Source organism: Crocodylus siamensis, chromosome 4 (genome assembly GCF_052110815.1).
Source record: "Crocodylus siamensis isolate JL-2025a chromosome 4, ASM5211081v1, whole genome shotgun sequence".
Taxonomy (NCBI): domain Eukaryota; kingdom Metazoa; phylum Chordata; order Crocodylia; family Crocodylidae; genus Crocodylus; species Crocodylus siamensis.
The window spans coordinates 179,865,294-179,882,901 of record NC_143398.1 but is presented as its reverse complement, the minus strand read 5'-3'; the positions used below and the strand labels follow the sequence as shown (position 1 = coordinate 179,882,901).

The 17,608-nt window shown below is 46.9% G+C and overlaps 1 protein-coding gene across 12 annotated transcripts in view; it reads right to left on the bottom strand.

Annotated features, from left to right (window-relative positions):
* Positions 1-3,974, bottom strand: part of LRRFIP1 (LRR binding FLII interacting protein 1) — a 189,172-nt gene extending 185,198 nt beyond the window's left edge. For 7 of the 12 annotated variants that reach the window (XM_090045028.1, XM_090045033.1, XM_090045032.1 and 4 more), the window contains exon 1: positions 3,811-3,974. In XM_090045028.1, the coding sequence (XP_089901154.1) occupies positions 3,811-3,957 (147 nt within the window). In that variant the 5' untranslated portion in view covers positions 3,958-3,974. The remainder of the gene's footprint in view (positions 1-3,810) is intronic. The other 5 variants (XM_090045036.1, XM_090045039.1, XM_090045040.1 and 2 more) reach the window with 2 other exon arrangements.
* Between the last annotated feature and the right edge of the window lie 13,634 nt (positions 3,975-17,608).

Genomic DNA, 17,608 nt, shown 5'->3' with positions numbered 1-17,608 from the left:
GGGGGGGGCGAGGGGGGGTGGTTGGGCTGCTGCTGTGCGCTGGGCTCTTCCCAGCCAGGGCTTGGCTGGGCTTTGCTCAGGACAGGCAGCGGTGCTGCAAGGGGAAACTATGGGAGGGCTGCAGCCACCCCAAAATTCAACACAGCACCCTCAACCCCCCTCCCAGCACCGCTGCTGCCCACCCTGCCCTAAGCAGCCTAGCATCCACCAGGAAGAGCCTGGTGCAGCCTCAGCCCACAGCTGCAGTCCACCTGCCCCATCCTGCCTCATGCAGATCCAGGGTACACATGCCCCCCGCATGTCCTACCAGGGTGTGTACAGCAGCAAGAACCACCCCCTCACCCCCACCCCGCAACCCCCAGAAAAGCCATGGCTCTGTCCCGTACCCCACCCTAGCTAGGCAGCACCTGCCTCAGCCCCAGCCCCACCCTAACCTTCATCTGCCTGCCCCCCCCCACACCCCTTCCCTCCCCTTCCACCACAACAGAGTTACCAGGTGCACACAGCTCTCCAAGATGCCATGCTGTGCTCCTCGCTGCCTACATGCTGCAGCTGAGCACACGCATGGGCCATTTATTGGCCAAATTATTGATCACATCAGGCCAATTTCCAATAGTCATTTTTCTTTATATTGTTGCCAGTCCAATATTGGACCAATGTGTCAGCGCCCCTCTAATACTATATAATGACTTTATGTGCACAGAATGACATTGTGCCTTTAAGATATTTTTAAATGCAAAGATGTCACAGTCAGAGCTAGAATATATAAAAATAAATTTCTCCATACAACCAATTACACTTGCTCGCATACATTTTTGTCCTTTGTTGCAGTTAAATTGCTGTCTGTAATATAAACTGCCCTAAAAACCCTATTTATTTCTACACATGGTATATCATAAAGAAAGTGTGGGGGGGGGGGGGAGAGAGGGAGGACGAGCGGAAATACTGGCTTTAACACAGGTTCTTGGCACAATCTTGCTTTTTATCTAATATCTTGTAACTATGCTGTGGCTGTCTCTTAGTTGAGAAAGAGGAAATAAAACAAGTTCATACAGAGATTACATCAAGTGAGATGGGAAGGGATAACATCCCAGACATGCGTGAGTGTATGTTATTTGTAGAAAGAGAGGGTTTTTATGGGTTGGTTTGTTTTTTTCCCCCAGACAGCATCCTACATGTAAGCTTCTGGCCTAGGAGTGTTGGAGTGCAGTTGCCACTTAGTTTTGCATGCTCCTAACCAAAAGGCCAAGAAGCAGCTACGGGAAAAGCATGAAAGCAGTACCCCTTTGCCACAAAATTGAAAGAAACTTAGCAAAAGACTTTTTCCCTCATTTCTCAGGCCAAATTAACCAAATCAGTTCCAAATTTTATCAACTGTTCAGTCGTTCAACACTGTATGGCACTATCCTACCTCCCAGACTGTTCAGCCGGGGCTACAGAAACTCCCAAATCCCTGGCACACATCCTACAAACAGGCCCCAAGGCCATAGGCCTTGGAATTCTGATACCCCCAGTCTTGCTTGCCCCTAGCCAAAAGAGCAAGCTAGGAAAAAATCCTCCTTCTCCATAAAAATAAAAGTGTGCAGCTGAGATCCTCCCACTGGAAAGCTATATATCAGGAACTACACTTCATCTGAGCCAACAGTATAGGTTAGTGCAACATATACTTCAATACAATAGATGATAGTGCCCACTGAACACAGTCTCCAGCATCACTGACTCTTATCAAGTCATGGTGATCCACTACAGTGCATCTATTCAGACTTTCTCTTCGTTCCCATAGCTTAGCTGCACCTTCCCTTCCCACTTCCAATGATCCTTGTTTCTTCACCAGCTTAAGTGTCTAGCAAACATCACCAAACAGGGCCCAAACAGTTCACCCAGACTCCTTTCAGAGAGGGGCTGACAGCCTGGCACATAATATTAGTGTGGCTCCTCCCACCCAAAAGCCAGACCAGGTCCTATGCCTGACCTGTATACAAAATTTTAGAGGATCCCAGGACTTGTGACAAGAACACCCAACCTAGTCATGACTAATTAGCATATGGATCCTTTGTGTGTCAGTGGCAGGTATATCTGAAAAACACATGCATACCCCAAACTGAGCAGTGCTGAGCTATCTGGAGTACACACATACTGAGCAGTGTTAAACGGTGCAGTCACCATGGCTTGCAATGCTGTTGATCATCTGCAGCCCAGCCCAATGAACTGTATAGTAAATCATGAGTTGGTACCCCACTGAGGTGGCAGGCAGCTGATTTTGCCAGCAGATCGTGGGGCTGGCTGACATTTTTACAGGCTTATTGTGATGGGTCCCCAACACTGTTGACTGGTTGAGGGGCTGTCCATTGTGCAGTGCCACTCCTCACCACTGAATGGCCTCACTGAGAAGTGAGCATTTTATTTTTAGTAAGTCGTTTCTTGGGGGTTTTTTTGATTTTGCAGGTTCTGTGAACATTGCCCGATTTTGCAGGCAATGCCAGATTTCTGTGAAAGAGGCAAAATTGTTATTTGAGTAGGTCTCTAATCCTGAGACTTTTGGCTTTGGACTAATATTATGCATAGTTTGTTCTCTAAGCAGGTACTAAAGTGCTGCTTAAAAAGGTGTTTCTGTGCTAAACCTGTGCTAAGTTTGCAGCAATTTCAAAAACCAATAAAATGCATCAATTACAAATAAACTAAGTCTATTGTTACAATATGCAAATTAGTACAGGCATATTTATTTCAAGGTTTTTTGTTTTTGTTTTTTCAAATTTGTTCCTCAGGATCTGACAGTAAGGCAGGCAAGGGGTGAGGGACTCACACAGGGGTGAGAAGTTGAGGGGAATGGACCCCCCATATTTAAATTTTCCCTGATGTAACAGTGGGAAGGGGACAAATTCAAGACAAACGTATAATAAAATTTGATTCTATATGTGTATATCAAATTTAAATATTTTCTATATTTAGTATATAATTATTGGGGGGGGTCATATTAGAATCAGGGTCATCTTATATTTGGAGTAAATACCGTATTTGGTTCCAATGAATTTTCCAAGTTTCCACTGCATGGAGCATGATGCTTTAAAGAAAGGCAACAAAAAAAAGAGGACAAACCCGTGCCAAACTGCCAAGGGGCTTGTTGTAGATGAAGCCTTCAAGGCCACACAAGAGCTAAGCAAAACCTGCACAACGGGGTGGCAATGAAGATGCAGGCATGAAATTAAGCTACCGTTTTGCCAAACATTGTGTCCGACAACCTGACAGCATGAACACATGTAATGCCATAAAAAATAAAGAATAAAGCTGGGCCGCTCGCCTAATCTGGATGGGGACTTCAAAACCTATTTGCTTTGAAATTTGGAAGCCTGTGTCATGTGCCGGGGGTGAACCTGTGAGATGAAGGGCAACGTTCCCTCCAGCCCCATCCAACACCCATGCTGCAGGTCGGCTCTGGGATGCACGAGGTGGTCTCCTAGGGTCCATCCCTGCAGCCTTACTTCTCCATGACAAGACCTCTACATCTCACTGTCACCCCACTCCCCAACCCATGGACTAGGCAGAGCGCCTGGTTCTTCAACCACACTTTCCCTGGCCCGCACCTGAGGCCACCCCACAGGCGAGATCCCGGGAGCATCCTCGAGCCCAAGGGAGCAGCCGGCGGCCTCGACCCGCTCCTCCCTCCCACAGCATGAGCAAGGCCCCCCAGGCCCCGGCTCCGGCCCCACAACTAGGCTGGACCGGGGGAGGGGGGCGGCGCCGACCGTTACCACCCCCGTTTCCGCCGGGCGCGCGGGAAGCCCCAACCAGCTGGAATCGCCCAGCCCTCACCTCCCGCGCGATCTGGTTGAGCGCATCGTCCTCCGCCGTGAGGCGCTCCCGGTTGGGGAGCCTCTTCCGCCCGGCGCCCTGCGTCCCCATCGCCGCTGCTCCCGGGCTCCGGCGTGACCAGCCGCCACCCTGCCTGCTGCCGCGCATGCGCACACGGGCGTGGGCGGGGCCTCCGGTCCCGACAAGGGGACCAGCGGCCTCCCCCCCGCCCCCGGCCAACGGAGCCGCGGTGTCGTCACGCCGGGGCAGGCAGGGGGCCCGGGGTTGGCACCGTGTCACCCTCCCAGGGCGTCGCGGGGTCGAGGTGCGCCAGGAGGAAGCCGGAGCCCGCAGGGAGAAAGCTCCAGCTCCGGGTGGCAGAGCTCCTTTCAGCTGGAAAACCTCTCTCTCGTTTGCCTGCAGGCAAAGACAAAAGCGACAGCTCAAGACCCGGCGCTTTGCAACGGGCCTCCAGTCTACACGGTTTGAGACCCGCTGGACTAGCCCGGTGGGTGTCGTCCTGTGCGTCCATCCCACCCACACGGCCCCGGGACAGACCGGATGGTTGTAGGGCCCCAGGGCAGGGGCGACACAGGCTCCAGGCTTGAAGATATTCAGTGATTTAAAGGGACACAATTCTGGACGCCTGGCCCCCAAGTACTTCGCATTGTGCAGCACTTTACACCATCCAAAAGCACAGCTCCTGTTGACTTAAGTTACAGGTGCAAATGCTTGGCATTTGTACAGATTAGGCATCTTAAACTGAGCACCTAGAAAATAAATCATTAGACCAGATTCACAAGAGGAAATAGCCACATAAGGCACAAGCAGATGCATGCGTTTCCCCAGGGACAATAAGCAGCAGCACGTACTTGTGCTGCTCCTAGTGGTCTCCAGCGAACACCCCTGCACACACACCCTGATGCACAGCAAGTTGCTCAGGGAAGGGGAGGGGAGGCTGAGGCCAGACCCTGGGGCAGCCCCAGCAGCCTTACCCAGGGTTTGGGGGGGCTCTTTGGGCTGCAGCAAGTAGTGATCCAGGTGCATAGGGCCTGGCTGGCAGCCAGAGCATGGATCTGGCAGCCAGGCTTTGGTTTCAGGTGGTGCACACTGCTGCCACTTGCCCCACACAGATTTCCCCTCACCACCACCTTTTTTTTTTTTTTTTTTTAATACCAGGAGTTCTAGTCCAGATACCCAGTATCTAATTTTTGCCGCCATGTGGCAAGTATACTATGCGGTGAATCCGTTTGTGTGCACCATGTGCATATTGCCGTGCCTTAAAAGCCTTTCAGGTGCCACAAACCACACGTTCCCACTTGTGGGTCCATACTGGGGCATTTGGATACTTTGAGTGCATCCACATATGCAGGGGCCTGCAGTTGCCATGGCAACAATAGCGGCACAAATTTGTGCTGCTGTTTTTTGCTGCTGTGCATCCCCCTGCACATGAGGTTGGTGCGGGCAAATTGTCCCAGGTGTGGTAAGGGAGGGGTGCTGGCCCCAGCAGCCTTACCTAGGGTCCTGGGGGCCTCCCAAGGCAGCAGCAGCAGCCGCCATCTGGCCACTTGGAGCCTGGCCAGAAGCCAGAGCGTGGTTCTGGCCAGCCAGGGCTCTGGTTTCTGCTGCTGCATGCTGCCGACTTGTGCATCCTACCACTTTTCAATAGCAGGTTTTTTTTACACCAGGATTTTCCTCAAATGGGTTTGAGGTCCTGCAAACTACACATGCACACTTGTGGGGATGCATCCCAAGTCCAAAAGCTAGATTCTCAAAACTCCTTGAAGTACCTACATTCCTTAACTGCCTAACTTTTTACCAGCAAAGCTCCCTAAGCACTTACATTTTTGGTACTAGTCATGCACAGAACCACCCAAGAACCTGAATCTGCACTGAATTTAATCCAAACCCAAGAAGGATTAATTAAATGCTCCTCCTTCACTCAGTTCCCCAGGTCCCAGAGTATCCTGCTCCTGCAGAGACCAAATGAATATCATGTTTTTGTTTAACATGATCAGTTCTAGCAGACTCCCAATAATTTGCTTCAGGTATGGAATACAAAAATTAAATAATCTGAAATATTAGTCTGATCATAAAGGTTAACAGGTAATCACTGATTACCTGTTAACAGGTAATCAGGTAACCACTGATACTAGTCTGATCATAAAGGTTAACAAGTAGCACTGGAAGGGAGCGAGTGTTCCCAAGTTTCCCAGGGCACTCTACAAACAAAGCTTAAATTCTGACCTGTAAAAACCCTTCTTGTATTCAAGCTATGGCCCTCTCCTCAGCACGGACTGCCAAATGCATTAAAATGTGCAGTTTTTATGATGTGTACATATAGCCCCTAGAGACTAAGATAAGACTAGCAAACTTAAAATTTCTACTGAGTTACTGTATTTCATATATATAAATTTCTAATTAGATTTTCCAGAAGTAAAAAGCCAGTATATTAAATTTGCTCTTTGCCCTCACTACATAGTAAATTAGTTTCATGCACAGACATCGACCAACTTCAGCCATGAGAGTCAGGTAGGACTCATGTTCCTGTCCTACAGACCTCTTCCAAGTAAAGTCCGTTCAATTTTGCCAAATTGTTAGGTGGCATTCTGACAAACAGACAACCATTGCCTTCCAACTGGCTTAAGACAAAACTTGTCATTTGTGAGCTTGAATTTTTCTCTTTCCCTTTCCCCATGCCCCCCTCCTCCAAATCTAAACCTTTTATAGAGAAGTACAGAAACTAAGAAAAAAAAAGGAAGACATTTAAAAGCCCAAGGGCAACAGTGAATTACAGATTACACATGTGCTAAAATCAGAAAGTGCCACAACACACTACCCACAGATTTATTCATATAATTTTTATGTTGAGTCAGACCCTGCAGTCTGTGCACACCCATGAATCCCAGATCAACCTCAGAGATTGAGGGCCCAAAGATTATGGGACAAACTGCGTGTGGAAGCATGGAACAACTCCACTGTCCAGAGCCATAACGTGCAGTTTGATATTTTATCACCTCTTGAGAAAGTTATTTGGCTACACGTAGGAAGGGCTAGTAAGTGCATGTCCTTGAATGCACTCTGAATACAGGAGATATAGGCAACAGAACTCCTCCATTCCCACCCCTGCGACACTGCCATAACAGCAGGCGAGAAAGCCTTTAAACAGTTTTAAGTAGTTACCATTCTTCAGAAGCCATTTCATCTTAGTTTGTTTATTTTTATATATGCAACATTGGAGTGATTATTTTTAATCTGTGTCTGACTTTGTGTATGGTCACAACAGAGATCTTACTTCATTTGTCATGTCTGCCCCTCAAGCATCTCTTTTCTAAACTGATTAAATCTAGCCTAGTAGTGCCCTACCTTTTTCACCCATATTTTTATTCCATTATTGGTTTAGGTAAAATTTACATTAGTTGAATGCAACTGGTGCACTATGCCCTGCTGGCTAAAATGCTTACATAAATCTAGCCTTAAAGGTCAAATTCAGGCTTGAGAATGGAAATAGCCATGTGTCTGGCAAGTTTCTGGGAAGGCTTTTGTGGTAGAAGCCATTGTGTGAGGGCAGCCAGAATGCAAGTTGCTTTCTGCATGCATTCAACAGTGCAACAAATCCCTATTTTTCTACTTGCATTCCAGGCAGTTAAAGGAATTTTATTTTTAATAGAAAGGAGCTAAGCAAAATGGAAGCTTTTAAGATTTATACACACAGAATCTGCCCAAGTAAACATCAGATAATGAGTCAGATATCCATCTTATAGTGCAGCCAAAGCTGAAAAAGTGGGCAGTTTCCCAAGTAAACATTAAATATAGAAATATTTGCCATGTCTTATGATGTCTAGAATTTTTTTTCTAAAAACAAGCAACATGAACTGAAGGCTCATTTTGTTTTACTTAAAACTACACAACAGCTAACAATGATACTCAACCAGAACTAAAGTATCCCATGCCAATTTCAAAGTGCTGTATTTTAAGAGCATAATGTGCAACTCACTCTAACATCCTGTGTGCAAGTAGAACTGTTTCATATGTAGAACACCCTGGCAGTGTTATATTTCCGCTGCCCTACTGTTAAAGAAACACATCTTGTAAAATCTTACTCTTGCTTAATCAAAACAAGCAATCAGCTGAAAAAGCTGCTGCTAGATTCAATAGGCTGTTTTGCATAGTAAGACTGATGTCCTCTGTGTCTGCTGCAAAAGCATGTAATTGCATTCCTATCAATTTCCATATCATGATTAGTCCAGTGGCCAAGTAGCTTGGTTAAAGACAGAGGATGCATGTGTTCAGCTGTCTGCTCTACCACAGATATCCTGTGCAACTTCATGTCACTTACGCCTAGTTCCTCCAGGGCTGGTAGATGCTCAATTCCCTTTTGGTTTCAGTGACACCTACCCATCTTCAAGAAGCTATGACTTCTCTTCTTTTTTATGTCAGATTGCATTTCATGGCCTCAGGAGTGTATAAAGATGATAAATCCGTTAATGTTTGTCAGGTGTTGCCATCATAGGTATGGGGTCCGGATATAAAATACCAGATAGCCTATGGTATATTTCCTTTTTCAGATAGCCTATGGTATATTTCCTTTTTTAATAATAACAGCGGTTGGGATATAAGGAAAAACCCAGTTTTACCACCATATGAATGACTTTCTGCCTTCTCCACTAATCAGTTCCTCCAGATGCTCCTACTATGTTTGGGGGGAGGGGGGCAAGGGGAGGGAGAGAGTCATGCTTAGGCTCAGGGATGATATCAAGGCCTTGAGATTTATCCCAAAGACAACGATTGGTAGACAGCCTGCACCTGGATGCTGGGGTTTGCAGACAGCTCCATTGGTACATAGTGTACAAGTATGGTACACTATTTGCACATAGTACAAGACGTGTTCAAATCAGCAGGTCCAGATGCTCTCCACCCCGTGGTGCTGAGGGAATTGGCAGGGGTTATCAAGCAGCCCCGGCACAGCTTTACAAGCACTCATGGTGATCTGGCCAGGTGCCATATGACTGGAAGAAGGCCAGGGTGATCCCCTTATTCAAACAAGGGAGGACCCGCACAACTATAGGCCCATTAGTCTTACTTCCATCCTGGGGAAGCTCTTTGAGAAGATTATCCAGGAGCACATCTGGGAAGGACCAGCAGGGGGGACAATGTTCAGGGGCAACCATTAGGGTCCTGTCAGACCAACCTGATTGCCTTCTACGATCAGATCACAAAATCCTTGGACACAGGTGTCACAGTGGATGTAGTCTTTCTGGACTTTAGGAAGGCCTTTGAGACTGTCTCCCACCCCATTCTCATTAAAAAGCTAGGCGACTGTGGCATTGATGCCTACACAGTCAGATGGGTTGCAAATTGGCTGAGGGGCCGCACACAGGGAGTGGTGGTGGATGGGTCATATTCGACCTGGAGGGATGTGGGCAGTGGGGTCCCCCAGGGCTCGGTCCTTGGCCCCGCACTGTTTAATCTCTTGATTAGCGACTTGGATGAAGGAGTGAAAAGCACCCTGTTCAAATTCACTGATGACACCAAGATTTGGGGCGAGGTAGGCACACTAGAAGGGAGGGACAGGATACAGCTGGACCTGGACAGGATACAGAGGTGGGCAAATGAGAATAGGATGGGATTCAGTACTAACAAGTGCAGGGTACTGCACTTGTGCAATAAGAACCAGCAGCATACCTATAAGCTGGGGAACTCCTTTCTTGAAAGCACAGTGGCAGAAAGAGATCTTGGAGTCATTATTGATTCCAAAATGAACATGGGCCGACAGTGTGAGGACATGGTCAGTAAGGCCAACCGCACCTTGTCATGCATCCACAGATGTATCAGAAGCAGGGCCAGAGAGGTGATACTGCCCCTTTATGAGACACTGGTCAGGCTGCAGTTGGAGTACTGCATCCAGTTCTGGGCACCGCACTTCAGGAGGGATGTGTTGAGAGGGTCCAGAGGAGGGCCACTCACGTGATTCTGGGACAGCAGGGCAAACCCTATGAGGAGAGGCTACAGGATCTGAACCTGTTCAGCCTTCACAAGAGAAAGCTGAAAGAGGACATGGTGGCCATTTACAAAGTTACTGGAGGGTCCAGTGGGGAATGGGAGAAACCTTGTTCCCCTGAGTGCCTCCCAGAGTAACAAGGAATAATGGCAATAAGTTGTTTGAGAGTAGGGTCAGGCTGGATATTAGAAGACACTACTTCACAGTCAGGGCAGCTAGGATCTGGAACCAACTTCCAAGTGAACTGGTGCTGGCTCCTACCCTGGGGGTCTTTAAGAGGAAGCTTGACAGTTACCTAGCTGGGGTCATATGAGCCCAGTATTCTCTCCTGCCCAGGGCAGGGGGTGAGACTTGATGATCTACTTAGGTCCTTTCCGACCCTACATCTATGAATGTTGAATAAGTTCAAACACAGGCGAACTTGTTCAAACTGCTAGCGAACTTGAATAAGTTCAAACACAGGCTTTTCCAGTCTACTCTAGGGGTAGGTCACAACAACAACAGGTCATATAAGACCATTATTAGGGTAAAGTGGTCAAGTCACCAGCAAATAAAGGATAGAGTTCCAGTCTCCTTTATTTTTGTATAGCTGTTCAGAGGACAAGCTATAAGAATGGTTTCTAGGTTGACAAATGGAAGATGAGGTTGTGGTTGGGATAAGGGTGCTGACATTATGCCAGTGGAGCCTTAGGGGACTGGATGAAATTTCAGGAAGTGAGGACTATTTTCTTACCTTTGTTTTTAAAACATAAACAGTTGCTTTCATTTACAGGTACGTATGTAGAATTGCTCCTGCTGAAAAGTCCTTGCTGCTTGTTACTGTTGCTGAGACCTGCCAGCTTTCCAGTATGCTCTAATCCTAAATCTTCAGTAATCTTGGGGACCCTGCTGGGTGACATTTCTATTCCAATCCCAGGGTCTAAAGAAAGACCCTTTTCAATGTTCCTATTTCATCCAGATAAATTTCTCTAAAGATCCAAGGGAATTTGTAGGGAGGCATCTCTTCAGCAAAACCATGGACTTCTGGAACTTACTCCATGTCCATTTGTTCTAATAGGCTTTTTGGGTGCTTGCATACATGACTGTCATCACGATGTACACATGACAAAGGTGTCATTTATGTGGCTTAATGACATCACACATGTGCCAGTTTTGGGGGTTTGAGCCAAGTTTGCATTGTTGCAAATTAGCCTACATTTGGATGTAGTTTAGTTTGCAATGATGCACTGCAGCTGTCAGCTTGCTCCCCAGCTGTGGGAGAAGTGGGCAGGCTCCTCAGGAAAAAAAAGGATCAGGCTCCTCACCACTTCTGCTTTCAGTAGGTGCCTGCTGAAGGAGCCCAAACCTTCCCCCCCCCCCTCCAGCAGAGCCTGCCCACCTCTCCCACAGCCAGGGAGTGAACTGCTGGTGGGTTGAACAGCCCCTGAGCTGTGTGGGCCATGGTGCTTCCTTTCATGGCAGCAGTACCCCCTGGGACCACCCAGGTAGGATGCTAGCAGGCCAGATGCTGCCCCAGCTCAGAGACAGCACCTGGCCTGATCTAACTCTTCTTCAAACCCACCCGCTGGAAACCCGCCAGGCAATGCTCCCCAGGTGGGCTCAGGGAACAGTTGGATCAGGCCATGGGGGTGCCTCCAGGCTGGGGCAGTACCCAGCCCACTAGCAGCCCGCCTGGCCCCAGGGGGGGTACCATCACTGCGGAGGCAAGGACCGCCCCCCGCCCCCTACAGTTCAGGGGACACTCGGCCCATCGGCAGCTCACCCCCTGGCTGAAGACAGGCTCTTGCTCTGACAAAAAAAGGATCAGGCCACATGACAGAAAAATTGAGATTCATTTTAGGGGGCATAGAATAAAACCCTGAGGACTCAACCCCTGTCATATGTATAAGCACCCATGATACCCAAGCCAGTAGGAAAAAAAATAATCCATGGGGGAAGTGTAGGGAATATCACATATTGTGACTTCAAAATTATTGAAAGGATGGGAATTAGTATAACAATTGCTAATTGATAGGTAAGAGAATGATAAGGCCAAACAAAGACAGGGGTGCTAGGGAAAGTAAAGGGCTAGAGATAAGTTAGTGTCACGGAGTCACGCAGGTGCCCCGTGACTGTGAGGGTGATTGGCAGAGCTGCCAATCACCCAGGCAGCTCAGGTGCCGGTTGCCAGGGTGACCAGCTGGGTCACGTGGCCAGAAGGGGGCAGGGCCCGGCCTTTATAAACAGCTTAGGCCAGAGCCTGCCTCACAGTTCCCTTCTGGCTGCCGCAGGAGCAGGAGCTCTGTGGCTGAGCTGAGCAGCCTGAGGCAAGTGGGGCAGCCTTACCAAACTTACCGGCTGCAATGATGCAGGGAACAAGATCACCTTCAACTGTAAATAGATTCGGAGGACCGGGCGAGGCTGTTGGGGAGCGAGGAGGCCTCAGCAGGGCCCCCCCAACAGCTTGGGGGGTTCCGGAAGATCGTGCCAGGGAGGCACAGGCCCCAGAGGGGGCGAGGCCCCAGAGGGGGCGAGGCGCAAGGTGCGCGGTATTGGGCCCCAGAGGGGGCGAGGCCCCAGAGGGGGCGAGGCGCAAGGTGTGCGGTATTGGGCCCCAGAGGGGGCGAGGTACAGAGGCAATAGCGCCGGCCCAATGGCGCCGAGATTAGGGCGGTGGTAAGGCCGGCCCAAGGGTGCCGAGAGTTGGGTGGCGGGGGCGCTATAGGCCCCGTGGGGCGCCAGGTGGCCGAGAGGCACCCGCAGTGATAGCGCTGGCCCAATGGCGCCGAGACAAGGGCGGCGGTAAGGCCGGCCCGATGGCGCCGAGAGTTGGGCGGCGGTGGCGCTATAGACCCTGTGGGGTGCCAGGTGGCTGAGAGGCACCCGACGGGCGAGGGACAAGACAAACGTCCCCCGGAACAGCTGCGAGGCTTGGGGTGTGCTAAAGGGGAGGTTGGAGGCACGCGTAGCCCTTAAGGCAGGGCACAGATAGACACCCCATTGGGGAGCAGAGACAGGAACAACGATACCGTTCACCAGGGAAACAGGCAGCCTCCATACTATATATATTAGACATCAAAGTCGTGGCGGGCGAGATAGAGAGGGTGCTACGTTCACCCTAACGTGACGGTGAGTGGCGCTAGGGAGTTTCACGGCCGCCCTTAGCGCCCGCTCCCTCACAGTTAGTAATAGAGTTCCTCCAAGATCAGAGTTTGGACTGATATTTTTATTAAAGATCTTGGTACCAAAAGTAGGACCATTCTAGTGGAAGTGGCTGGTGAAACAAAGTTGTAAGCCATTATGAATACGAAGATGCCTTGAATGTCATAAATAAAGAACTAGATGATCTCAGGAGCTGGAATAGGAATGGCATGAAATTCAGTACTATGAAATATAGGGTTGTGAACTTGGGAATTAGTAAGCACTTTTGCTACTGTAATATTGGGGAGCTCAGGAATTGGAAGCGACAGAGGAGGGAAGTTACTTTGATACACTAATCAGCTGCAGGATAACTGCTGCACTAGTGCAGAGTGGATGTGAAGAAGACAACTAATCCTAGGATTTCTCAGGAGAAATACTTCCAGTAGAGAGAGGGAATGAATTGTATGGTACAAAGCTGATACAACCTTATCTAGACTACAGAGTACACCAATTCTGGTCACCTGCCTTCAAGAAAGAGGGTGTAAACTGGAAAAATACAGAGAAGGACTACTAGGATGAATAGAGGAAGATTGTATATTACAAAGTGATATTTAAAAAGACACTGACTTGTTAAACCTGGCAAGGGGCAAAAGGAGATGCTGTTGTTTTCTATAAATACACAAGTAGATTAAGTACTAGGAAGAGAGTAAAGTACAGGATAAAGATGGTACAGGAACAGCTGGTTAAAACTAGTCATGAACAAAGGTTAGTTTGGAAGTTAGAAAGTTTCTGAGCATCAAAGCAGCAGTTTGGAAGTCTTTAAGACTGAGCTTGATGATCAGTTTATGAAAAGGCGTATGTAATATGGTGCCTGTGGCAGTAGAAGATCTGACTCAATGACCCAGGCTTTCTATTTTAGTCCCATGTTCCTATGATTCCCTTACATAAAAAAGGAATCAGGAGATTTATGAGGACCACAGTTTGGCCTGGATCTCTAAAGAATATAAAGTCTCCCAACTTTGTGCCTAGTGCCAGATGTATATTTGCTGTGACTCTCTGCTTGCACTGTCTCATGTTACAGTGGCATCATAATGGTCTTTGTGGTTCCTGCATATACTGCTGTCAAAACAGTGATGCTCTAATCAAGGCACCAGCCAGACTGCAGCTAGAGCAGCAGCTGCAGTTGCACAGGCTCTCTATCACCAGGCTGAAGATGAAGTTCACCTGCTTGTTACTAAAAAAGAAGTGTCATGTTGTGCTCACTGCTTCTATGCACATCATTCAGGGCCTTTAAATGGAACTGATTCAATAGTATGAGTTCCCTCTGGATCTAATCAAGTTAATAATTATGCAAAGACCCAGAGTGTTTGAAACTAAAGGCAGAATTAACTCAGCAGTTCAGAAAGCATGCAGTCAAGCTTATCCTCTGCTGAACAACACCCAGAAGCCACCAACTGCAGCATTCGGTACACAAAGGAGTCCTATTGTCCTCTGCTCTGCTGTCTGCAATATGTATTCCTGCAGTTGTTCTCCTCAAGTTGCCACAGAACTGCAAGGATACAGACATCTGACTCTATTTCTGTGTCCAGCTCTTTCCTGTAAATAAACTCAATTCCAATTAAAAAAGTTTCAGGCTGTTGTTAAAATAAGACCTTGTTAAAATACCTCTCTTCCAACCAGCCTATTATTCCTAGCCAGGGATGCCACATAAGGATTTTTTTTAACATCTTCAAAACCTCTATCTACGATTGCAAAAAGCTCAGATACTATAATGTAAAAGACCATAGCAGCCTGTAGACATCATATACCCCTCCCTTTACATACAATGTACACATTTTTAAAGACAGGCATAGAGTGGTGAGGAAGAGAATGAAGTTAAGTTGCGTATCCAAAACAAATTGCAACTACTTTTGTGCATTTTAAAATGAACATAACCAGGGTTTGAATTACAGGAGAGCTCAAAGAGATAAGATAGGAGCCCCTCCCCCCCAGAATTAAAAATCATAACTTGGGGGGGGCATCTGATTTTATTAGGGCATCATGATGGAGACACCAATTTTTTGAAGCCCCCTCCCCCAAGTCAAAGTATAATTCGAACCCTGAACATAACCAGATGTCACAGCACAAAACAGCAGCCAGGGATGTTTTTTAAGTTCAGGTAAATATTTCCTGCCATCCTCTCTATGCTTAGCAGCATGTCCACTCCCTTTCCCATTCACCCCTACCCCCATCCACTGCTGCTGTCCCTAGCTGACTGGTAGACAGGGGATCTCCAGAGTTGTTCCCGCCCTCTTCCAACTGTACTGTATGAGGAGCCCAGCTCAGCCAAGGGCAGCTCTGGCAGTAGGCAGGTTTCCCCTCTTTGCCTAGTCCTTCCCAGGTGTTCCTCACACCCCCAGGAACAGGAGCAGAGAGGGAACCTATCTACTGCTACTGTCCCCACCACTGCCACCCCTGGCTGAATTCACTTACTGGCTTTGAGGACTTAAAAGCCCCCAGCTCCTGCTCCTGTGAAATGATCTGCCCATTCCAGTTGCAGTACAGCTTCCCTTCCAGCACCAGTCACTGCTCCTGCACCTCCCTTTACAAAATCCTGGATCTACCCACGAGCATAACAGATGCACTATAGCTAGACCCTCAGCTGGCCTCAGTCAGGATAGCTCCAGTGAAATAAACAGATGAACACCAACTACATACTAGTTAAAAATCTGGCCCCATGTCACTTTTCTGATAAACTGTCAAATTGTTCTGCATTGGAAGCGTGGTAGTTTCCTCATGAATGCAACAGATGCAACAACACTATATGACTTCCTGCTTTCAAATACTTCATGTTGTTTCTTATTTTTCTTCTGCAGATCAGAATGTTTTATTCTGTGTGGCCCCATTATGGCCAAGCACCCTATAATTTAACTGAGCCAGTTTCTAGTGGACTGTCCACAGTTTCTTTTACTGCAGTCCAAAAACTACTCTACAGTTCAATATGGTCTAGTGATGCTGCTTGTATTTGTAGTAAGCAAAGTGTTTTCACTAACAAAACTGTGCAGTTTTAGTATAACTTAAATTTTGGTGAAGAATGAATGTCAGAGTTGGTGCAAGCGATTTATTCTAAGGACACTGGCAGCTTATATGGTTTGCCAAAGACTCCCGTCTTTATTACCTGTTGTCAATTGTTCGTAACTGCCACATATTAACCATTCAGGCTTACTTTTTCCATATTTGGTCTCTAACATGGGCTAGTTTAATATTCAGCAAGAAATATTTCAACTCTTTCAACAAACCATGAAAATACAGGTAATTTTGCTAATATTACCCAGTTTCTCCAGCTATCTTTTTGGAACTTTTGCCTCTGATTTGATGTATTGGGGGCTGGTTCTGGAAGTGGAAAGTGCCCCTGAGAAAATTCTTGGCCCTGTTACAAGCCACAGAAAAGGAAGAGTTTCACCACATGCTGTAGAAATGACTAAGAGTACTCATTCCTCAAATCTTTTGACATTCCATCCTCATTACCCACATTTTCCAAGGCCCTTCTGAGCTTTCTGTACCATTTTGAAATAGTTACTGGAATTTAGGGTTGATGCATGACCAGTGTTGTGCCTGTTTTTACCTTGTAAAGTTACTTGTGCCCTAGAGAAAAAGGTACACTTCACTGGGACCCAGAAATGCAGTCATTGTAGATTTGCTTTTATTACTCACAGACAACTCATTGTGTGTACGTTACAACCTCCCATCCTTATGTGGATGGCAAATATCAGTCCAATTTTACAGCATAAGAAAAACCACCATAAAGTCCCTTCTGGAAATTATATCCATAAGTCTAATCAGCAAGTACTGAGTTTCTGCACTTAGCCATACCACCTGCCAGAATAAATTACCCCATGCCTTTTCTCTGCTAAATGCAAATGGGAATATTCCTACATAGACAATCAGCTGTTCCAATAAGTAATGTCTCTTACCACCTCTCTAGTGGTGGGCCACAGAAAGTAGCTGTCAGCTGTTACCAGCTAATGTGCATTACTCTACTTTAAGTGACAGAAGTCCATTCTAATGGATCAGATCCAAGTTTGCTGATGTACAGTGGGGCAGGAAAGCAAATTTTTGTTTTGTTTTATTTGTTTGTTTGCTTTATAGGTTTTGTGGTAAAGTTTGAGCTTTTAATTTTTCTTCTCAACCTAGGAAGTTTATAGGGAATACATAGTTGTTAATAGAATATTAAAGTGAAGTAAAGAAAGAGGCATGTGGAAGTTAACAAAAACAACCAACCAAACAAAAAGTTAGAATTGAAGTTTTCAGTTCCATAAATGTTATTAGTTCTGAATAGGATCCCTAGCTTGTTCATGCCCATGACAAATACTGCTCAGGGAATGGTATATTTGTTCCATGTTCTTTTTTTTCCTCATCATATATTACCTGGATCCTGCATGGATCACCATGCTATTCTTTATCCTTATGGGCTTTTCTATGGTACTATCATAATAATCAAAAATATTTGAAGAACTCAGACTTGAACTTTAAACATATCCCAACAGGGAACTAGCAGTTTATTAGCAGTTTGCACATAAGGAATCAAGACAAAGACAAATGCTAAAGGAAAAAAAATTACAAATCCTCCCACCAATTTTGGGTGCCTCAGTGCTTGGGTACTGCAGTTGATTTTTCAGACATGCCAAAGAGGCACCATTGTCAATGACTTTTGTTACA